Source organism: Crinia signifera, chromosome 11 (genome assembly GCF_055691185.1).
Source record: "Crinia signifera chromosome 11, ASM5569118v1, whole genome shotgun sequence".
Taxonomy (NCBI): Eukaryota; Metazoa; Chordata; class Amphibia; order Anura; family Myobatrachidae; genus Crinia; species Crinia signifera.
This window is the reverse complement of record NC_139227.1, coordinates 90,393,224-90,418,495: the sequence shown is the minus strand read 5'-3', so window position 1 is coordinate 90,418,495 and position 25,272 is coordinate 90,393,224. Positions and strand designations below refer to the sequence as shown.

Here is a 25,272-nt window from a genome sequence, read left to right as displayed (position 1 = left end):
GGCCAAACCTGTCCTGAAGATCTATCAACAGTTCATGATTGTCAGACAACCCCCACCCCTCCTCCTCCCAAATAAAATCCACCACTGTGCTCAGTGATCGTGAAGCCATATGCAGTCCATGAGACACTGACTTCACTATGACTGGCAGTGACTTCCTATTGGAAGCCCTACCTGTCAGTCACCCGCATGACAGGCAGCACCATTTGGAGGTGTTCCCTCCCTCTGGGACTGCCAGTCCGGGCTGCGATAGGCAGAACTGGCTTCCAGTAGAAAACTCTCCCTGTCTTAGAAGACAAGTATTGTTGAACTACACATCCCAGCATGCACTGGTACAGTTTTTCTATTTGGCAATGCTAAACTTGTTGCAGGGCATGCTGGGATGTGTAGTTCAATACCAGCTGGAGGGCCGAAGGTTCCCCATCTCTGCTGTATGGTGTCATACTTAGAAGGCAGATGTAAGGAGCTTTAGCAAAACCTATCCTGACCTGAGATATAAGAACAGGTTTTTGTTAGCAGATTTCTTGTGTGAAAAATACATATCTGATACTTTATGCTAGGTGCTACTCTTCCTTTCTCCAACAAAAACTATGGCTAAAGGTGCAAAGACAACCCACAAAACTGCTGCTAAACCAGCCCATCATACTGCTGCCACCTCAAAGTCCAGGATAGGCGGCATTTGGAACCGTAAGTATGTGATTGGGACACTGGGTCCGGTTACACAGAGACTGTTACTGGGCCTCTCCTGTATGCCAACTAATCAGTGTTGCCTTTCTGATTGTTTTCCTTCACCCACTTGTCCTATGGCCGCAAACTCCTCCAACAGTACCACTCTGGACTATCTACGCCCTAGTAGTTGTGGGTCTCTGCCTCCTCCTCCTGCTCATCTTCTGCTGTTGCTACTGTTGTCGAAAGAAGAAAAGAAATGGAAACTTCAAAAACAAAACCAAAGACAAAGACTATTTGATCAAAGTACCATCTCCAAAGACAAATCTCTTTGCAACCAAGGTAAGCTATAGATGTCCCTACACAAACCATGGACCGCTAGTGAATGTGGACCTAAATGTATCTCGATCTTCCAGGGGAAACATTACTTTGCATGGGAAAAATTTCGGGATCTCATATCAATGACTAAGAACTCTTTCAGTATCAAATCATTCATATCCAGCAGTTTGATTTCAAAGTTCTGTCTCAAATCTGTCTTTTCATAGCTAGAAGCGTGTACTGTGGCTTTGCAAACCAATTAATTTATTTGTTCTTATACTTTTCTTTTCTTATACTTTTACTTTATATCAATATGTCCATGACCACCATCTTGGTAGCCCTCAAAGTCTCTGTGCCCCTAGCTGGAATGGTTAAATATACTGTGCTCATTATTTAATTTTAAGCAAAGCTATGTTTTTTCCTAACATGGGCTACTTCTACCCCTGGGGGAACTCTGCAGACCAGTTTGGGGTTGTGAAGATACGGGGTTCCTCAATCACTCAGACACCGAGCAGATGAAACCAAAATATGGTTTATTTTTATCACAGTACACACATGTAGATAAAGACAGGAACAAGAGGCAAATGTAGCATATAAACGTTATCGGGTAGCAGTCCACAATGGCAGTCCTTGTAGCAGCCGTTCCAAAGCACAAAACTATCACTCCTCCACACAGCAGTGATAGCAGATAAGTCCACACGATACCTAGACAGAGCACAACCTCTTAGTCTAGGACAGTCCAAAAAATCTTTCCTCCTGGCATGTGTGCAAGTCATTTTAAAAACTTCTAAATTCCCACGGTGCACAAACCAAAAGTGGGCTTGCAGTGGATCTTGATTGGTGGATTCAAGAGTCAGGTATATCCCCCCAGGTAATATCCAGCTGGCCATCTGCTGCCGCCCCCCTGCTGGGTCTGGTTCCAGAAAGTCTGGAAGTGGCCAGAGATATGCAGAGAAGTGTCAACACAAGATACAATACCCAGCTGATTACGTTGTGTGCTGATCACCCCCTGCGGTGCCCGGTCCCACTAAGTCTGGTATTGACACAAAGGAACTGAAGATAGAGACACAAACACAGTCTGATTACATTATGTCCCGATTACCCCCTGTGAACAACCTTCCTGTTGATAGCAGGGGAATTGGATCACCCCCTGTGGACATAACATATGGGTGAATCCATGCAATGTTCTTTCCTGGCTATTTCCTGTCAGACCATATTTGGCAATATACAGTCTAATACTATGGTACACACAGATTTGGGGGATATAAACATCTATGGAGAATAAGAGGGTACAGACGGACTAAAATAGTACATTAATTACTACACCTAATAAAATATAATAATTACAGATTTACAGTGCGTCTGATAACCTCACAGGGGTACCTGAAATTAACATTGGCGATGACGGTAGAAGTCTCCTGATGATGGTGGAAAAAGTCTTCCATTACCATGGGGACAAACCACTTCTACAGTGACATCAGCTTCTCCTTGTGGTTTTGCCCGACCAGCGGTTCACTGAGAGCTACCCAGTACACAGCCAGTGGCCACGCTACTACTTAATATAAGGACTCGATACCGCTCACTTCCACTCCACTCGTTAGTACTGTTGATATTTCAAATTGAGAGGAGGAGGTACTCATAAATAAATAGACTAATCAAGGGGTACGGGAGAGAAAAAAAGGTTTGGAACCGCTGTTCTCGCACATTTGCAGGAATGTGTGTATTTAAGACCATGGCTAGACAAAGACTCTTGGGTTCTCCATTTCACATATATAATGACATCTGTGTGAAAGTTGATTGTATGCTAGTTCACACAGTGGGCCTAATTCAGTCCTGATTGCAGGGCACATTTTGTTAGCAAATGGACAAAACCATGTTGCACTGTAGGTGGGGCTGACGTAACATGTGCAGAGAGAGTTAGATTTGGGTGAGTCATTTTGTTTCTGTGCAGGGTAGACACTGGCTGCTTTATTCTTACACTGCAATTTTGATTTTAGTTTGACCACACCCCACCCTAATGTAACTGTCTCGGCATATTTTAAAATGAACCCACCTGCAGTGCGCTGCTTATTGAGCAGTTAGATGCCGCCTGATGGGCGAGCGAACTCATGCCCCCCTTCCCCGAATGAACATCCACAGTTGGATGCAAAAGGATGTGTACACTCACACATCCATTTGCATGCGAGTGTACGGGGGAAAAAAAACATTTGATGGTCGGCGACCATCGAATTATTGTTCCACCCATTCGCAACTAAGTCTAGGCTGACTGTTATTAACAAGTGCTTGGACGAAGACAGAGTGGGCGGCTGATGTCCTGTGACGTCAACCGCCTACCCAGAGCAGGCTTCAGCATGCCTGGGTTCACATGAGGACGCCCAAGGAAATGCTGGGCATCCCCATACTCCAGCCCCCTGCCCAAACCGGTGTGTGCGAACGCCTCCGTATTTGCCTTAGGCCATAGACCCTGAGCAATAGACATACTGAGCTGTGGCAGTCCACCCCAGAGATGTCCCTGTGCCCTCAAAGAAGGTCAATTGCAGCTAATGCTGCTCAGAGAAAGAACTGCATTTTTATAGAAACAGCAGGGCTGTGAGGGGTTAACAGACAGCTAGTGTCCCAGCTCCCCTGCACTTGTGACAGGAAACTGAGAGGTCAGAGGTGATCCCAGCAGCAAGGTGAGAGGGAGGAAGTGTGCACTGTGCAGAGAGTGAGAAGACATGCTGGGAGCAGGGTGAGACTCAGGCAGAGAGAGAAGGAGAAAGCCCAGCAGCGTGTGTGCAGTGAACAGAGAAGCTGTTCCCCTGTCCTGCACTGAAGAGGAGATCAGGTGCTGCTGAGAGGTCCCAGGCAGCGTTACTGGCCAGCAGAGAGAGACCCAGAGAGGAGTAAGAGACCCAGAGAGGAGTGAGAGACCCTGAAGAGTCATGACCAGCAGGAGCTGGCATCTGCAGCTAAGAGTTAAGGTATAGGAGCACCCCTACCCCCAGGCTGGCCTGCACCCCACATTGGCCCACTTTACCCAGCTATTGAAGTGGCTCTCCACTGCATAGGGGACAACTGTTATTGGGGTGCTGATCACCCTGCGACATTAGCAGCCAAGAGACACCTGCAACGCCCCTCTGGCTGTATGCCAGATTTGCCACCCCGCCAAGCCTATATCTACAGCCTGTGTTGTATATCTAGCAGGGAGTTGCCCTAGGTAACGGGGACTCGCCTGTACCCCGTTATAGGGGACCATTAATATTTTCTGGCCTTTATATAGTAGTGTGCACACTAAGGTAGGGCCTACCCTTGTACTTGTGAGGATCTTCCTTCGTGGGACCGTTTCTTCATTGACTGTTTTCCTTGCACCAGGGACTACAGTGCAGTATAGTGTTATATGTGCAGTATAGTATTCTAGTGAGGTCATATTATTGTCTTTAATATTGCTCTCTTTGATGTCATTGTCTTTGTGTTTTTTTTATATTTCTTATTGATGTTTGCATATGTGTAGGAGCATATCACAGCGACTAGTCCAGTTGTTTTTCTTTAATAAATATTTGTCGCTGCTAACCGAAGTAGCGTTGTCTTTTGTGGGTCCCTTGGGTTGTGCCGTTCCCTGCCACAGGTTCTCCAGCAGAAGCCGCCGCCGTCACCAGCTCCAGATTTAAGGTACGCCATCTTGCACCACACCGTACAGGGGCACTGTCACACTTGGCGTCACGAACAGGATTGCACAAGACCCCTGTGAACGGCAAGATGTGGCGATCGCAGTACATAGAACCGCTGGAGATGCGAAGAACTGCCACTCCACCAGCCCAAGCCAATCAGAACTCGATTGGGGCCATCATCGAAGCGATGACCGAAATGATCAGGATGATCTGTGAGATGCGTCAGGAATGGGCGGAAGATGAAAAGGAAAGACAGCAACGTGAAGGTGGCAGAAGGCATAGATGGCAACAGAATCGTTAATGGAGGTCAGAACGACTACACAGTGACCGAGCCGATGTATGCCCACAGACTGTGAGATGGCACGGGAGAAGAGGTCCACCGGCAGTGTTCCAGAACATGTCAAGAGCATCCGGTGTAACGCAGATGACTGATAGGCCGCGAACCGGCCCAAGAAGGATCACAGGTCGTGTCCTGTGGTTTGATGTGCCACGCGGGTATGGATTCATTAAGCGCGCAGACACTGGCCATAGCGTGTATGTCCACTATACCGCCATCCAGCATGCCAACCCCCAAAACAGCTTCCGGAGCCTGAGCAACGGTGAGGCTGTAGAATTTGAATTGACAAGCGGGAAGAAAGGCACCAAGGCCGCCAACGTGACTGGACCGAATGGAACACCGGTGCTACGTAACAGACGCACCCCAGCACACTATCCAAGTCATAGAGAGCCCCAACCGTACTACCAGCAAGAGTACAGCCACAGCGGAAGTAGAGCTGAACTGAGGGAAGTAAATGGCGAGAGTGACCGATTTAATGCCAACCCTCCTCAACCAGGACAGATGCCCCGCCCACCAGAACCTGACATCACGAGGTCAAGCAAGAAACCGGTCGTGCGGAGTGAGGCAGTCCATCAGAACTGGCAAGAAGCGACCAGGCCTCAACTTCCAGAGCCGACGCGGGAGTATGTGCCCAGGATGGACGATGCCAATTACCGAGCGGCGAACCTAGGGCCAAGAAATATCAGAATGGCTGAACCAGAGAGAAACTCCAAAATTGTGGTCCATATGGCCGTGACAGAGACCGTGGAGCCATCAGAAGTGGAACCAGCTATACCGTTGCCTGAACCCAAGGCCAAGATAGAACCAGCAGAGAGAGATGAAAAGGCCGAGACCTGTTTCATCAATGGGAAGCCTGCAACGGACGGCGAGTACACGACCATCTCTGGAGAAGAATTCGCCTTCAGAATCCAGCAAGCAATACAGAGGTCGAAGAGGCAAGATCGAGAGGCGAGACGTGCCTAAAGCTGAGTGCAAGTCGTGAGAGTGGGCGCCATCCGTTGACAGCAGTGGAGAAGCTGGACCGCAGAGGGATGGAGTCCTGTGGCGGAGGGATGGTTGACCTGGGGAGCCCACATTAGATATCAGGTGGCAGGAAGGTAGTGATGTTTATAGTTGTTATTGAATGTATAATTGATCGCACCTGTTTTCATTTAGCGTTTGAATGTTGTCATGGACATTGACAGGACTTTGTCAAGAACTTATTGGTCCGGGTAAGTTGCCTGCGGACAGGCAAATTTCCAGCAGGGGGTTGTGTGGCAGTCCACCCCAGAGGTGTCCCTGTGCCCTCAAAGAAGGTCAATTGCAGCTAATGCTGCTCAGAGAAAGAACTGCATTTTTATAGAAACAGCAGGGCTGTGAGGGGTTAACAGACAGCTAGTGTCCCAGCTCCCCTGCACTTGTGACAGGAAACTGAAAGGTCAGAGGTGATCCCAGCAGCAAGGTGAGAGGGGGGAAGTGTGCACTGTGCAGAGAGTGAGAAGACATGCTGGGAGCAGGGTGAGACTCAGGCAGAGAGAGAAGGAGAAAGCCCAGCAGCGTGTGTGCAGTGAACAGAGAAGCTGTTCCCCTGTCCTGCACTGAAGAGGAGATCAGGTGCTGCTGAGAGGTCCCAGGCAGCGTTACTGGCCAGCAGAGAGAGACCCAGAGAGGAGTGAGAGACCCAGAGAGGAGTGAGAGACCCTGAAGAGTCATGACCAGCAGGAGCTGGCATCTGCAGCTGAGAGTTAAGGTATAGGAGCACCCCTACCCCCAGGCTGGCCTGCAACCCACATTGGCCCACTTTACCCAGCTATTGAAGTGGCTCTCCACTGCATAGGGGACAACTGTTATTGGGGTGCTGATCACCCTGCGACATTAGCAGCCAAGAGACACCTGCAACACCCCTCTGGCTGCATGCCAGATTTGCCACCCCACCAAGCCTATATCTACAGCCTGTGTTGTATATCTAGCAGGGAGTTGCCCTAGGTAACGGGGACTCGCCTGTACCCCGTTATAGGGGACCATTAATATTTTCTGGCCTTTATATAGTAGTGTGCACACTAAGGTAGGGCCTACCCTTGTACTTGTGAGGATCTTCCTTCGTGGGACCGTTTCTTCATTGACTGTTTTCCTTGCACCAGGGACTACAGTGCAGTATAGTGTTATATGTGCAGTATAGTATTCTAGTGAGGTCATATTATTGTCTTTAATATTGCTCTCTTTGATGTCATTGTCTTTGTGTTTTTTTTATATTTCTTATTGATGTTTGCATATGTGTAGGAGCATATCACAGCGACTAGTCCAGTTGTTTTTCTTTAATAAATATTTGTCGCTGCTAACCGAAGTAGCGTTGTCTTTTGTGGGTCCCTTGGGTTGTGCCGTTCCCTGCCACAGGTTCTCCAGCAGAAGCCGCCGCCGTCACCAGCTCCAGATTTAAGGTACGCCATCTTGCACCACACCGTACAGGGGCACTGTCACAATAGACATACTGAGCTAGAAGTGCCATGTTACTCTATTTATACATTTGGTCCTGATTCAGCGCTGCCCCCACTAAACTCGAAATTCGTCCCCGTCCGATGAAACCTGAATCAGGCCCTTTATGCAAAACCATGCATCCAATTACCAAATAAAGACTTGCTCCATATGTACTTACAGGTGCAGCCAGGGATAGGAGGGCTGGCGAGAATACAGGAGAATGCGTACCAACTAAAGTACTCAGTGATGTATAACTTTTACAAGGAGGAGGTAAGTAACCACATAGCAAAGAGCAGGCCCCAAACCTACACCTATCACTAAGCAGCTGACCCAGAGGTGTAACTCAGGGAGGCAATGGAGTCATCTGCTGCTGAGCTCCTGCTCTAAAGGGGGCACCTCTCCTCCAGTGCCTGTTTGAATCAGTTAATTGAAAGCCATCAATATCGCTTCTGTGACTGACCTGTCCTAACATCACTTTTGCAAGTGTTACACCGGGATTGGTATGTAATCCGGCGGTCAAAATCCCGACGGCGAAATCCCGCCCGTCGAAATCCCAACATGGGGGGACGTGGATCGCCCCCCCTTGCTGGCTCGCTACGCTCGCCACGCAACAGGCCGGTGCCTCGCTGCTCTCGGCACACTAATTTATTCTCCCTCTATGGGTTTTCGTGGACACCCGCAGAGGGACAAAGTGCCGGGATTCCGGCGTCGGGATTTTGACTGCATCCCGTTACACCCTGTATTAGAATCCATGACCTGTCTTGTGAGGTGTTGTTGTAACAGAGATAATAAGCTGACATCATTGCTGGGTGGTGTTCATTACAGCTCACTATTGATTTGAAGCAAGTTGCCTCGCTGGAGGATATGGACATTGGAGAGACATCAGACCCATACATTGTCGTGTTTGTGACCACTGACTCCAGCATTGAAGAGAAGTCCAAAATGTATTGCAAAACACTGAAACCTACTTTCAACGAGATTTTCACCTTTAAGGTACAGTAGGGGGAACATCACCAATATATAAAGGCTAGAAAGACATAAACAATAAAAAGCCACTGGGATACAAACACAGTATATATTTGTAGTGAGCCTGGTGTTCTACACATTGGGTCTGATTCAGAGAGGTTTGCAAGTGCAAAATCTTTCTCAAATGGGCAAAATCATGTTCACTGCAGGTGGGGCAGATGTAACATGTGTAGAGAGAGAGAGAGTTAGATTTAAGATGGGGTGTGTTTAAACTGAAATCTAGATTGCAGTGTAAAAGTACAGCAGGCAGTATTTACCCTGCACAGTAATAAAATAACTCACCCAAATGAAACTCTCTGCACATGTTACATCTGCCCCACCTGCAGCACAGCATGGTTTTGTCCATTAGATTATGATTTTGCTTGCAATCCATGGTGAATAATATACCATTTAGTATTGCTGCAGTTTGAATCCGCAGTTTATTAAGGCGCCTAATGAATTATGCTGGTTGGCCTATACCTTAACTTAACCTTAAGTGCCTAGAAATAACTCACACAAGACACCTTAACTTAAAATAACGACTCGGACAACCCTAGTATAAGTGGAAACTGACAAAGTATTTATTGAAGTGGTATGACCCTTATTTGTCTAAAAGGGATGGCCAAGAAAAGCACTTGAGACCAGCCCCAGTCAAAGGTGTATGTCAATGGTAGCGACTGTGACACTCCAATCCAACATAACGCCCCCTACGTAAGGTACAGCCTGCGCTGTGACGGACTTACCACCCCTTCTATGGTATAGCGCGGACACCTCCAGGAAGTGTCCAACGTCCCCCCTGCTGAGTCGGGACTCGCCCACCGTCCTGGCAAAGGGGGGCAACACCACACGGCGACCGCCTGACACCTCACCTGACTGCTGGTCGAGAGCGCCTTCTCGCCAATTTATGATTCAAGTTATTGAATCAAATTGGTTGGACAGCCCTTAGGCCAGGTAGCACAAGATTGAAAAAAGGGAAGGGAGGGTGGGGATCCAGACTCAAAGAGGAAGTACTTCCTACCAACTTGCCCTTATATACCCCTCTCTAAACTGACTTCCCCAAGCTACCTGATTGGCCCATCCACCTGCTCCTGACTGCCTGAGGTTTTTCCCATAGCACCTTGCTTTAAATTCAATAACTTTATTTACAACCCACAAATTCACAGGCTCTTAAATGCACTCAAGCCTATGCGGCCCTTGCTCTATCTAATCAATAACGATGACAAAAACCTTATGGTAGGGGATACCCTGGTCAAATGCTCTTTACTATGTAATAACATTCTTGATGTTTCTTTCACATGTCACAAATTCAGCTGTGATACTGACCTACTGTAGATATGTTCCACATTATCTGGGAAGTATACTTTCTGTAATGTTCCTTCTTGTGTAGATTGTAGTAACTCTGTCATATACTTCAGGTGCCTCACTCAGAGATACAAAAAACAGAGATCGTGATGCAGGTTTATGACTCTAACCGACAATTCAAGGATCATGTGATCGGGGAAGTGCGGCTGCGGCCCAGGGATATGGATCTGCAGCACGTCATTGATCAGAGGAAAGAGGTGAGGGTGCAGCTGCACTGGTGTGGGGCCATTTACTGTGAATAACAAATATACACAGGAACATTTACCGCAACAACTTCTATTTACTGCTTAAATCTTTTACAGTATGAAAAACTCGGAGTCATCTGCTGCTCACTGAAGTATAACCCTGCGACCTCTAAACTCAATGTTGGCATCATTGAGGCTAAGGAACTTAAAAAAAAGGGCCGTGATGAATTTGCAGGTGATATTTACACATTAACATACAGCGAGAGATTGTACCATACTTGCTGACAATAATTGCTGCAACCTAAGGGAGGAATCAGCGGGGTCAGCTCAGCAGGGGATGGTCCGGGGCCGGGCAGGCTGCAATGACAGCAGTCAGCATGAATTGTGTCATTGATCCGCCCACTTTTCCTCTATGAGCAGAAATACAGCGGTGGTAGGAGGCTGCGGGCAGGAGTGAGAGGGATGCGGGAGACTTGCCCACATTTTCAGATGGTGGGGAGTGGCACCTTATTTCTGGAGGCCTCCGGCTGCATCGGGAGAGTGGTGAAATATGGATTGAACTACAGTATATAGTATAAAATATTTTAATTCCAGCTTAATGTTTGCAGTGGTTTTACCTAGTAGTGTTTTTTTTATGTAAAAGCAGGATAGCTACCATAGAGCATTTCATTCATGTATTACATCTTATGGTACTTATGTAGTATCTGGGCGTCCGATTTAGAAATCGGGTCGGATCGGTAGCATCGCATCGCATGCGACCAAATCGTATGCGATGCGATGTGATGGTCCAGATTTTTCCATGGGATTCAATGTTAAAATGGTCTGAGTTCATTTTAACATAGAATTCAATGGGAAAATGGGGTCCTTTTCCTTTCCCCACTATCCAAGTGGGCATGGAGGCGGATATAAACCTGTGGAGAGCGTAGCGAGCCACCGAGCCCGAAGCATGGCGAGCGTAGCGAGCCCCGCGAGGGGACACAGAATACTTTTTAAGAAATCTGCGTCCCCTCACGGGGATCGCTTCGCTCGCCACGCTTCGGGCTCGGTGGCTCGCTGCGCTCGCCACGCTTTATTAAATCAACTCTATGCCCACTTGGATAGTGGGGAAATGAACAGGACCTTGTTAACATTGAATCCTATACAAAATCGCATCGAATCGCATCGCTATATCGGATGCGATTCGATGCGATTTTGCCGAAAATCGCGTTGAATCGCATCTGATTGTATGCCTTAAGGTAAGGCATACAATCAGAAAATCGGCAGCCCAGATACTACATAAGTACCCATCTTATTAATTTCTACAAGGCACATAATGAAATTAAATAAAACTAGAATGCTATCAAACATTTTCCCATCCACTTTAAATACAAGTGGATGAGAAGCAATGTAAAGCAGAACATATCTGTAGACTACTTTATACTAGATGTTGCAGTGACCCCAAATCAGGCCTACTCCACCACAAGCAGGACAGAAGACCGACCCACTGTCCTGCTCTCCTACTTGTTCTTGCGGCTATCACTGTCACACTCAGCCGTGGCGGTGCGCGGCGGGCTTACTACTCACCCGTTCGCGCCCGCCGTCGGCTAGCGTGTAGTGGTCTCCAGTTCAGCGGCAGCAGGCAGCGGCAGTCTGGTGGGCAGCAGGCAGCGTGGGATGCCGGCAAGTGTAGCGGTATGTGCTGTAGGGGTGCCGGGAGGCCGGCGCCGCCATCTTGGTTAAGGGCAAATAGCAGATTGGTCCTTGTCTGAGGTTTCCGCCCATACTGACCTGACAGCCAATGGCAGCCGCCCTCTAGGGATATAGGGGATCTGCCTAGGCCTGTTCAGTGTCAGTACAAAGAGTCTCCAGAGGCGTTCACAGCTCCCAGCTGACTCCGGCTCTCTGACTCACCTCTCCTGACTTGGTGCCTTGCTTCAGTGCTCTGTGTTGGACTCGATTCAGCTTAACCCCATCGCTGCCAGTTCTCTCCACAGTCTGGTCTCTGCCTGCATCCCTGAGCTTCCTGGCCTAAGCCCTTCAAGCCGTCTGCTTCCAAGCAACTGCCCATTCTTCTGTCATCATCCAGCTTCTTTCAGTCTTCAAGGATCCCTCATTACCATCAAGTACATTCTCTTTCCGGATTTCTTCATTTCTCAAGACCCCAGCCTGCTGTCCGCAGTACGTGAACTGTTATTGTTTCAATGAACTTTTTCTTCTTTCAAGTGCCGTGCTGGCTCAATTCTTATTACCACTAACTGCCACTTTAGGAAAGTATTCAAGTGTGTATTATTTCATTTATGAATTCTATTATTAAACCTGCACGATTTAATCCTTCCTCCTCTGGTCCGTCTCCGGTTGCTACACACCACACGACTTCATCCAGCCCTTCAGTTGTGACAATCACTGGGCCTAATTTACGTGTATTGTATACACATGCCTACATAGCTGCCATTTTTTAGGATTTCGGAATTCCTAATCACCACAAATTAAGCAACCACAACATTGACAGCCGCTGGAGTTGTCACATAGTCATCAGCAACTGGTTAGACAAAAGCGGTATCAACTCCCTGAGTGCGTCTGTGATCACGCAGAGTGGCCACGGCAGCAGTGATGCCGGAACTATGGAACATTTTACATCTGCCCCCCTGCAGTGCACATGGTTTTGTCCATCTAAGAAGGAATTTGTCAGAAAGAGTGAACCAAAATAACCCCTATGTTTCTCTGCTTACAGTTTATGTCTGTAGCTCAATGCAGATACAAACACCGAAAATGGCCAACTGTTTTTGCCGCCACTCCCCATTTCCCCTCAAATGCTCCCATTCTGTCATTCACTCTGCATTTCAATTCTGCGAGTGGCATCCCAAAAGGTGTCTTGGCATGTGCGCAGTTGTGTGAACTGGCCCACTACCACCTGCTGCTTCCGGTGTCTTTAGCTCAGTGACCACATGTCTGGATCCTGATATATAGAGGGCTGGCTTGCAATAGGAGCATGAAATATCTCAGCCTAGATTGGAGTGACCACTCCAACCACCTGTTCTCCAACCACTACTTGTTACCGACTTTCTCTCTATTTTCCCCTCATACCTATGTTAATGGCGATTAAATATGACCAAAGAAACAATAAGTGAAAAGCCTAGGTTACGTATTATGTCCGTAACCAGCATACCTTTTATACCTAGCTACGTGCGAACAAAACGTAGCACAGCGTAGCGAACCTTTATTGTATATTATACACCAAAGAACCAATACCTTAATAAGAGATCCTTTCGCTGTACTCTGACTCTAATCTGCGAATATACCTTTTAGGACAGTGTCCGTAATATACCTTATCGCTATGTGCGAATAACAGACACAACCACAGTATAGAAGTAAGGAGATAGAAACTCCGTAAAAGGATGTATTTAAGTCCCTAATGGACAAAAGGGGGTTACAGGAATAGAAAATACAGGTATAACAAGTAATACAATAGTCTAACAATGAGTATAATAATCAGGCTCTGCTAGGGGAAGAAAAACAGATACAGGATACAATTATAATCAGCCACATTACATAAAAGGGGAATACGAATGTTTACCTTCAGGGGAAATAGCGCAGCGCAGTCCGGTCGGAGCTCACTATGTTCAGGTTTGAACATAGTCCGGTCAATGGTCAGGGAAAGGAAGATGTGCCGAAGTGACCGAGGCCGCCCTGGGTCACCTATCTTATAGGGTCAGAAGGGGGAGGTCAAAGGCCATTCCTATTGGTCAGGGTTCGTATGTCAAGTCCTCTATGATTGGGGCAAAGGTGCAGGGGGAAGGTGAACTTTGGAGTCCTTTGTCTGTTGGTATCGTCGTCAGGGGTTGTAAATAGCAGTAGAACCGGTTACAACTAGATTCCTTTGTTATACACTTTTTAACAGAAACTGTCTTGGGAATATGGATTTTGTCCATAACTATCGGGCCGTATGGATTGCGATTTATTCGCAATGACCGGAATACTGCGCATAAGAAACGGAACGTAACGGTACTAAACATTATACAGACGGATGTATGCAATGCTAACTAAGCTATGTGTGGTGCTCTAAACCTTTAACTATTTTTTATTTTAGTGTCAGTATGTTATTATGAATTTATGTGTAATAGTATGGCTGCGCTTCTGGTCCACTTTGTCACACAGACTCGGGTATGGAAACTTTATTTGCGCAACTCTGCGAACCAAAATGGCGGCCATACTATCCTAAAATGGCGTGTATAAAACTCGACATTGACAGTCCACCCTTTGACAGTAAATATAAAACTGTCACAGTACAAACATTTTACATGACAATACAGAAATTCATAATCCTAACAGAGAAATTGGGATCCGTGAATTAAACATATAAGGGGAGTAAACCATCTGCTCTTTGGCCGATCCTGGATCATGGATAAATGATGGGCCACATTTATCGAACAATCTACTCAGGGTGACGAAGGATAATGTACAAATCTTGGGATAAAAATAAAAACAGGGTAGGTTACACTATATACAATTGTTTTTCAGATATGGCATCCTTTGGTAGGTATTGTTTGTGACAACAGACCCTTGAACTCTTTGTTGTCTCTCTTTTTGGTATGCTTTTAAGTATGCTGGTATTATCACTATCAAACATCCGGTCCTGGGTAATGTGTCAAGTTTATAGATTCTACCTTGACCTAAACTGGGATGGGTAACACACTCTCAGAACTCTGTATCATCTGTCCAATGCCTGGCAGCAGTGCGGCGGCGGTATCCTTGACTTTGAAGATAAGAACGGATAGTGGGGGGGAGACAAGAATAGGACCCACAACAATAGAGAAAACTGAGAAAGGAAAAATTTGTTAGTGATCCTTCCAACCTGTTACCAGTGGGGTGTGTCACAGTCCCTTTTGTAGCTTGTACAGGTTGCTTGACCTTAGCTGCTCTCCAGTCCTCCCGAAATGGTGCCTCTTTAGCGATTTCTTTCTTTCGCCCTCGAGTGTAAGGACCTTCTGGGTTTCTGGTCTTTTGCCAGTAGGACGAACGTACCCGAATCTCTCTCTCTGCGACTTTGTTATTGAGGTAGTGCTGGTCAACAAGACTTGGGGTGGTTCTTTCCAAAGGTCTATCAAGCAACCTGTATATGGCAAAGCAGGGTAAACAACAACATCTCCTGGTTCATGGTTATGACAGTTCACAACAGGTGTCAACAAAGTCCTTTTGCTGCAGTTTTCCAGGTGTGGATACATTACTTTTCTCCGTGGTGTGGTCTGGGATCTCCTTGTGGGATTACCATAACGTGTGGCTGCCCGCCAAGCAATGTTTCGATGGGGACAAATGAGGTGGAGTTCTGAGAGTGATTCTACTACTACAAAAAGAGATTGTGGGGTGTACCATCAGTCCCTAAAAGGTTCACACATGACTTAAAATCTTTCATATAAACTTGCATACTCAGGGGTGTTTCTGGGCTGCCATATCTATACGCACAAACATTAACACACATATATATATATATATATATATATATATATATATATATATATAAATAAAAAAATAAGTAAATAAATAACTAGAATGCTTCTAGAGTGGACTGTACAAAGCCAATTTTGTATTACCTGCAGAGGGTCCTGCTGGAGGAGGGATGTGGAGATGGCTCTATGGGAACAGCCGTTGCAGTTTCTTTCCCCCAGACAAGTAAGGCATGATCCTGTCGTCTTACCTGTCTGTGGGCACACCAGTAATTTCGGACTAATTTTCCACATACCTTCCCTGTCAAGACAAGTCAGGCCATGGGCTATCTCTGCCCTGACAGTTTGGCATGTTCTCAGAGTCACTGGTTTTCCTTGTCCATCTTTCTATTCCTGTCCACATCCCTTCGGCTTCCAGACTGCTTCTTCTGCAGGGGACACAAATCTTGTATTTCTATGTGAATACACTGACATTTACAGGGGGAACACAAACATTATCCGCAGAGCGCATGGCTCACCCAGCTGCCTTGCCAGCATGTTCATTATCAAGTGACACTGAATCCTTATCGAAGGTGTGGGCTTTACACTTGATAACAGCCACTCTTTCCGGCAGCTGTGTGACTGTCAGGAATCTTTTAAACTTACAACGCTTGCGCCACTGGAGTGTCAGCTACTGAAATAAAACATCTCTGAGGCGCCATAGGGCCTAAGATCTTCTGCATTACCCCAACAAACGTACTTGGAGTCGGCATGAATATTGGCTGTTTTTCTCTCATGAGGCTACTAATGATACTACTAATGAGGCTGCTGTTGCTGAGTGAGACATCCAATGGGTTCAGCCTCTACTATGCCTTTTCCATCTATTACGGTATAGCCAGTGTACAATTTTCCCCTCTCGGTGTTGTGGAAAGAACGAGGGAGAGAGAAAAAAAAAAAGAATTACCTCTTCCAATGGGTTGTTACCACCCTTTGGGGGCATGCTGCAAAGGTCTGATTCAAACATGTCATGCAATCATATTCGTCTCGGCTCCCACTAAATTCCACCATTCCAGCAACCTCAGCACCAATCCACCCTTTGTGCCTTGGAGGGCACACCTGGTAAGAGTGTTGCTGGGTTTACAATATTACCCATTTTACTGGTAACATTTATAGAATTCATCAATGCAAGTTCCCATTTAGTGAACTTGGCTGATGAATATTTTTTTTCACATGTTTAGGCAGAATTTCAGGAGTGTCCAGACTATATGAGGAGCATAAACAGTTAAAACACACCCCAACACCACATTCTCAGTTTTGTTTACCAGTAGTGCTATGGCAACTACACTGTGTAGACAAGTAGGAAGTGCTCAAGTAATAGGGTTTAATTGTACACTGCAGTACGACATTGGTCAGGCTGGCATCACCAGGTTTCTTACATCACTATATCTGTCGCCCCCTCAGCAGGTCTAATATTCTAAATCACATGGTCTCTTGTGTCAGTCATACCCATGGCAAAAGGCTGTAATCAGGCCTGTTTCTTCTTCTTTACTTATCCACATTTGTCTGTGAAGACATGGGTTTTGTGATTGCACCTATTTATATGTAAATGCGTTTTACAACCCTTTTCATTCTGTTGGAGGGGAATGCTTTGTGCACTACTTGGACTGTTTTTCACAAGATGGTGGCTGTGGTTGCCCTGGGTAACATAAAGAGCAATGCTTAAAGTTACTGGGACTTTGTTCAAGATTTACTGAAAATTATATATATTGACTACTCGCTTTATGGGGTACCGCATATTCACACTAGGTATTTCTCTGCTGGGAGTGCGACAGATTTTTTTTTTTTTTCAACTATTTTTCTATGATTTGTGGGTTTATGGTTACTAATGTGTCCCAGATTTTCCCCTCCCGCCCCCTCCTTGTTCAGGCGCAACCGCAATCCGTCCTGAGATACCTTATGTCCTGCCTCAGGAGGATACACCAGAAGTTGTCTATCGCCATCTGCTGGTGTTGTGGATGAGGAAAGGACATAACAATAGATCATTAACCCATTGTATTGGTATTTACCCATTTGTGGGCCGTAAGGACAGTGTGCGATCTTGCAAGACCCAGGGGAGGGGCTTGGTGGCTCTCTGAAGTTTCTGGAACAGAAGAGTAGGGGAAGGAGAGAGAGAGAAAAAAAAATTGGAAAAAGAGAGAGAGAAAAACTCAAAAAGGGTAGAAAATATTAATGACAGTAATGTGTACATTTATTTTCAACAGGAAATTTCTCTTTTATTTGGATGACACCAGGATTTAGCACTATGGGGGAATTGGCTCTCAACTATTTGGTTCTTACCCTTTTCAACTCCTGTTCTGATTTGTAAGCCCTCCCTTTCTTTCTCTTTCCCAGTGTGGTTGTAACTATGGGCTGTGTCTAGGGGTATTTAGCTAAAAGTTCTCTTTTGGGAACCTTGTTATTTCACTGGGTATTTTTCCAGCTCAACCTCAGATTTCAAATGGTGAAGCTGTACTTTGGGGCGCTATGCTTTCTGTTTTTAACAGGGTTTCTATTGAAGCTATTGTTGCCATTAATCCTGTGTCCTTCCCATCTTTAGTTCAAAGGGAACTCGGTATTTGTGCTGTAGTTTTTAGCTACCTTAGATGGGTTAAAAAAAATCTATAACAGTACAGTGCAGCATTAGTCATGGGGGTATATCTAACAATTTTGCATCTAGTTCGTGCATACTGGTCCTGTTGTTTCTAAGTTATGAATTCTCTGGAGTCCAGTAGCAGACATAACTTATATTTCAAGGTAGTTCTGTAATTTGAAGGTCAATAAGACAGAGCATATGATATGCAATAAGACAGAGCATATGATATGCAAGGGCCCGATTATGATCTCTATTTGTTTTACCAATGGGTAATGCTGCACCTTTCCTGTTACCCCAATTGTAACTGCTAATTGCTTGGCACAACCTAGACCAGGAGGGAATGTTGTTAACGGGTTTGATACAAAAAAACTTTTTCATTTAAACCATTCCACTTACCCATATCTGAGGCTCCTCCCTCAGATATTGTCTTATGTTACCTGGTTGTGGGGTGTATGTGTGTCCTACTCCCTGTTTGCATATATGTGTCATGATTAGGGCGGCGTTGGCTACTAGGTGGGGCTATGGCTATGTGTTGAGACCTACCTGTCTTCTCCCATTGTGTCTCCCAGTTACTTACATATGTGTTATATTTCCTATGGTTACTTACCCTGCAATGTCTGGCTATGTGTCCTTTGTTTCCACATTTGAAACATACCGTTTGGTTTTGTCTTAACGTGTCTTGCCTTGGGTGTGGTATGTTATAGGTTGGATCCTTACTAAAAGTGTGACTATCGGCTGTTATCAGTTTCTGCATGCCGTTTGTCTGTCTTTCTGTCATAAATCGTTTGTCCAGATCAACAGCAGATTTCTTTAAAGTATGTATTGACATCTGTCTGCAGTTGGGGTGAATGGTTTCTATGTTGGTTCTCAGATTTTCCCTAAGACCTTGTATCAGCACAGAGACAATCCCTCCCTTAAGATGTATGTTGTCCCTGGGGCTGGGGATACCAGAGTGTTTTGGCAACGCCTGTAAAGCACGGTTGAAATATCCGCTGGTGGACTCACCATCTTTCTGTGTGATGGTGAACCTCAGGGTATTTTCAACCGTCGATGGGAAATATACACCCAATTGTATATTTATTAGGCGTATATTTTCCTGGTTGCCCTGTTCAGTTAAAATCTTATCGCCCTCCACACCACTGTCTCGAATGAACTTCTGGACATCTATGTGTGAAGGGAGGCAAGCTCTCAACATGTATCGCCAATCCTTATTGGTGGGATCATCTGAATTTCCTCGCTCCCTTACAAATTTCTGACACTTTGCCAGATCTTTGCTGGGATCAGGGAAATTTTTGATGATTGAATGACGTTCCAATCGTGTCCACGTATTGTGCATGTCACTATCCTTTACAAGCATTACCTCATCCCTGTCTCCCCGTCCACAAGGAGGTTCCACTGTGTGCAGAGGGTGGATCTGTATCTCCCCTGCACCATTGGACAACATCCCAGGAACAACTATCTCTGTGCTGTGTTGTGTGTACTTACCTGTGTCTCCAATCGTGTTCCTGGCATCAGCCATCTCCTCGACCCGAATGGCAGCAGCAGCTTGGGCTGTCTCAGCCTCTCTCTCCTTTCCGCTAGCTTCGCAAGGGATGGCTGATGTCAGGAATCCCCCCTGTGGATCTGTATCTTGCTTATAGGGGGTAAAAACAGTACACAAGTTATTCATTTTCAGGTTATTTTTGGGGTCACTTCGGACTTGAATTGTTCCCTTTTTTACATATTGGTGAGTGGAAACATTCGTATTCCTGTGGCTGATTACACTTGCATCTGACAGATAACTATGTTCCTTTTTGATTGTACTTTCCTTCTGCCACAATTTTAGACATTCATTCTGTTCAACTCTTTCCTCGAGTGGCAAGAGCAAACATTTCTGATCTCTATCTGCTGATAAGACATCTGGATCGAAACCACCAACACTGGGAAATTCTAACTTGCTGCCTTGTGTCAATCCTTTTCCATTTCTTTTTGTAAACAACTGCTCGTTCACTGTGCTCCAACACATTATGGAAGCCGCCGACCCTTTGGGTCGACTAGGTTCCTCCCTAACTGACTCGGTATCCCTGTGTGACCTGTTATTTCCCATTGTTACAGGAATAAAAGTTCACAGCTAGCAGAAACCGGAGGGCCCTTTATCAGTGAGTCACTCCCAAATCACTCCTTCTCCACAAAATGGCACTATTCCGCAATCAAGCGTGAAGCCCACTATGCGAGGTAATGTACTCAATCACCACTCGCTTTATGGTCAGAAACGCATAACTACACGTCTTGCGGGGTGCGGCCGGATTTTGCAAAATACAAGAAAACTTGTTTTTCCTGTATTCTCAAAATCGGTATTTCTAAAGTAGCTGATCGGATCACTGGGTTCCGATTTAGCCTCTTGTACCCTCCCAGTGGATCAAAATAGGTAGTTCCACGGAAGGGGCAGTTCCTATGGGCACGTCGTCACGTGCACCTTGTCCTACACCAAACTGTCCTACACTGGACTACACTGCGCTTGAGTCGTGCCGTCACACACCCGTTCACCTCAGTTTTGTTTCACACTGGATGCTAGTTACACCTTGGTCTTATGCTTAAACTTGAAATATTTCTGTACAGAAAAGTCTTCCCAGGTTGGTAGTTTCTCACTAGATACTTATGCAGGTATAAATCCCTTTTAAATAGCTATAGGAATCTATTAAAATAATGTTTGAGTTGCTTGTTTATGAGAAAAAGAACAATAAAAGAAAAACTTATTTTCTCTTATTAATCACCGCTTTATCCACAGTATGTTACTATACTGTTTTAAATAAAGCTAGTGATCAATACTGTTCACCTTTGAGTTCCTATGTGTGCTGCATGTGCAGTGCCAATGAACAGCTACGTGTGTACGTGCGTTGTTCACAGGCCGCCGATGAATCGGCCACCCACGTGTTCTATAGTGTATTTGCAAGGTTGCGCTCGGGTTTCGCTATACGCAGTAATTGCGCCTAAATGTGGAATAAATCCCTTAACTTCGTCCGAAAGTTACGTATCAAGATGCGAAATGAATCCCGCACTTAATCCGTAAATCACGTACAAAGATGCGAAAATTTCCCCGATGTGAGCACATGCGCGCGCACCTTGCGTAATACACAATAGACACTTTACGTTACTGTAAAAGGCCCGGAACTTATCGCCACTTGGCGGAGTCCCTGGCCCTGCAGTAACTAACACTAAAAGTTATATCCTCTATGTACTATAATAATACACAGGCCTTTGTCTCCACGTGTGCGAACCTTATCGCACGTGGCACATATACTGTAATGAACAAGCAACTCAAGACACTATACCCCGTTAAACTACTTGTGGCAGGCAGAAGTACAGTTTACTAAACACTTAGATATGCTTTAAAACACGTGGCTTAATGTTTCCTTGGATTTCACTTATTGTACTTCGGGTTCAACGCTAGCACTTCTCGAACCCCGCACCGCCGCGGACCTGGCCTATCCAGCAATGGATAATAAATACTTCCACCCTTTTGTTGGTATAGGTCAAGCCGCGCGCCTGGTACTGAGCTCCAGAATGTGAAACGGACGGACGCAGCCCCCAATTGTTAATGGCGATTAAATATGACCAAAGAAACAATAAGTGAAAAGCCTAGGTTACGTATTATGTCCGTAACCAGCGTACCTTTTATACCTAGCTACGTGCGAACAAAACGTAGCACAGCATAGCGTACCTTTATTGTATATTATACACCAAAGAACCAATACCTTAATAAGAGATTCTTTCGCAGTACTCTGACTCTAATCTGCGAATATACCTTTTAGGACAGTGTCCGTAATATACCTTATCGCTATGTGCGAATAACAGACACAACCACAGTATAGAAGTAAGGAGATAGAAACTCCGTAAAAGGATGTATTTAAGTCCCTAATGGACAAAAGGGGGTTACAGGAATAGAAAATACAGGTATAAAAAGTAATACAATAGTCTAACAATGAGTATAATAATCAGGCTCTGCTAGGGGAAGAAAAACAGATACAGGATACAATTATAATCAGCCACATTACATAAAAGGGGAATACGAATGTTTACCTTCAGGGGAAATAGCGCAGCGCAGTCCGGTCAGAGCTCACTATGTTCAGGTTTGAACATAGTCCGGTCAATGGTCAGGGAAAGGAAGATATGGATTTTGTCCATAACTATCGGGCCGTATGGATTGCGATTTATTCGCAATGACCGGAATACTGCGCATAAGAAACGGAACGTAACGGTACTAAACATTATACAGACGGATGTATGCAATGCTAACTAAGCTATGTGTGGTGCTCTAAACCTTTAACTATATTTTATTTTAGTGTCAGTATGTTATTATGAATTTATGTGTAATAGTATGTCTGCGCTTCTGGTCCACTTTGTCACACAGACTCGGGTATGGAAACTTTATTTGCGCAACTCTGCGAACCAAAATGGCGGCCATACTATCCTAAAATGGCGTGTATAAAACTCGACATTGACACGTATCCCCACAGACCCATATGTGAAAGTGCAGCTTTCGCTGAATAAGAAGAAATGGAACAGTAAGAAAACAAAAGTGACGAGGAACACCCTGAACCCATACATTAACGAAGAGTTTACCTTTTATGTAATGCCAGGACAAATTCAGGTGAGGCATTTATCCTTTATAGGCATAGGTAACCGTAGCCGGCTGCTACACCAGATGAACTTCTGTAATCCTTGTAAGCAGATCATAAACAGAAACCATTTACCTATTGAAAAAAAATAAAGATTTATTAAAATAAAAACCTTTAATCCTCTATACAGATATGTCCTCATAGCCTCAATACGCTATGCACCGCGATCTACCTGGCGGGATTGAGCCAGCCATTCCCGTTCAACTCTGCTAACACTGGGCATTTATATTGCTAAAAATAGTTTGAGTCGCACAAGCACGATCTGCTGATTTAAATGATACGTGGCATGCCTAATTTCTGACAGTGTTTTAAAGGAAAAGCTGCTTGCGCGTCCTGTTCGCATAGCGATGCGGATAAGACACATGGAGCTATTCAGATTCAATCTGGTTTGCGACTGCGCATGTACATAGGTTTTTTTATGCGCATGTGCGATCGCCCACAGCGCTCACACACAGAAGTGCGGGCAGAGGGCGTGGGGTGGTGGGCAGGGCAATTGTCATATGGGAACGCCCAGCGTTTCATGGGCGTTCCCATGCAAATTGCCCAGTGATGCGGGTGCGGGCACCTGATGTCAGCTGCCTGCCCCGTCCTCGCACAGGACCATCAAATGATTTCTCCCCCGCACCCAAGTCTGCGAATGGATGCAAAAGATCCATTGGCATTGCCTGCTGGGGTTCAGGGGGGTTGGACGGGGTTGTGCGGGCGGTCCTTGGTGGACTCGCAGGTCTGCAAAATTTGCAGTAAAAAGTAAAGTGAAGTTAAGTAAAAAGTAAGAAAGTTAAGGAAAAGCGAGCACAGGTGAGCACCCCATTCTATTTACACACACTATGCTGTCTATGCAATCTAGGGATCTATTTATTAAGATGCGGTAAAAACCTATGTGTACCCTTCACTGCTTTGTCTGGCTGAAGCCCCTCTTTTTTGCTGCTCTGAGTCTGCTATAACAACTATACCCAGGGCCGTCTATAGGGGGGTGCTGTTGGTATAGCTGTCCCAGGCCCCGGCAGCTCATTTTGCCCACCACAACCCCCTTCCCCTCCCAACTTCCTCCAATGCGCTCAGTGCGCTGAACAAAGCCGGTCCCAGAGCGCAGGATTATTCAACCCAGGACTCCGGCGGGCAATCAAAATTTGCACCTGCTTTTGGGCAAATCAGAGCTCACGTACTGGCAGCCAATCAGAGCGGCTGCTGGTACGCGAGCTCTAATTGGCTCACCAGCCGGTGCTGCTTTTTAATTGCCTGCCGGCATCCTGAGTTAAAGAAGCCTGTTCTCCGGGACCTCCGTGCTGCAGCTCGGTGGAAGAGGTGATGGGGAAGCAGGAGCTGGGTTACGGTAAGCCAAGTGAGGAGGTGGGGGCTCCAAAATTCATGATGGTGGACCTGGCTATACCTACTCATCCCATTACTCCCCTGCCACCACTTTCAGGTGTGGAAAGGTCAGACTTGAGGAGGTGGGGGCCTGGAATGGAAATGAGTCCCAGGCCCCAAAATTCCTGATGGCGGGCCTGGCTATACCTGCTCATCCCATCCCACCCCCCCTTCCTGCCACCACTTTCAGGTGTGGAATCAGACTTAAAAACACATGCACAGACTGTGAAAATCATTTGATGATGAGTAAGATGCGATTGTATTTGTAGCGGAACAATTGGCAATATTTTCACAAGCCATTCGCAGGCTTGCAAAGGGCGGGTTTTCAGTCTGTCATAGACGGCGCCGGGAACTATCTGTTCGCAGGTCTCTGCAAATTTGCCTAGCAGTAACCAGGTCTGAATGAATTGATGGGAGAATTGTACCGTTTGCGGTGACCTCGATATATAACCATTTTAACGATAGAATGGGTTTTGATTAATAGACGTCCTACTGTAGTATTGTTGACATTCATGAGAATTACAGGTTGTGTGTATGACACTTATTTTATTTCCTTCTTCAGAACGTGGACCTTAGAATCTCAGTGTGGGACCATAATAAAGGCAATAAAAAGGAGATTGGGGAGATACACTTAGGCCGTCGAGCTTCAGAGAACGCCTTAAAGCACTGGTCGGACATGCTTGCAGATCCCTTAAGAAATGCAGTACAGTGGCACAGTCTCTTGCCAGCAGACAGTCTTGAACTTGAACTTAAACAAAAAAACAGTTCCCAACAGACATTGTGGTGTTATGGAGAACTCAATATCAACCCATGAAAGACCCAAATAATGAAGACCTCAACAATTTACCATCTTCTAACAGAGGAGGTGTCATCAGCAAAACTGCTGATGTTGCTGTGGAAAACATGGGGTGTGGCCATGCTGCCAATGGGCGTGGCCACAACTGCTGTAAGAATGTATTTGACAATTTTTTTTTAATGTAGCATGCTGTGGGCACCATCTGTATACACAGTGCGTGGCACTGCAACTTCCCCAAACCCACCTGCACATTTGCATAAATGCTGCATATTAATGAAAGATACACAACCTGCCTACACCAAGAAAACTGAAAATAAAAATCAGAACAACATATGAAAATACTGAAATAGTAGGAATTTTTAGCATCTTTTTTTCAGGTTTCAACACAAGGGGGGTATTCAATGTGGGGTATTCAATGTGCCGCAGCTATTTCCGAAGGGGGAAA

The 25,272-nt window shown here is 45.7% G+C and overlaps 1 protein-coding gene across 1 annotated transcript; it reads left to right on the top strand.

Moving 5' to 3' along the window:
- Positions 1–587: 587 nt before the first annotated feature.
- Positions 588–25,272, top strand: LOC146045106 (synaptotagmin-2-like). Its single transcript, XM_083163784.1, has 8 exons — positions 588–684; positions 824–1,005; positions 7,603–7,692; positions 8,248–8,415; positions 9,843–9,986; positions 10,092–10,209; positions 22,502–22,635; positions 24,594–25,272. The coding sequence occupies exons 1-8, from the start codon at positions 588–590 to the stop codon at positions 24,843–24,845; spliced, it is 1,185 nt and encodes a 394-aa protein (XP_083019910.1). The 3' UTR covers positions 24,846–25,272.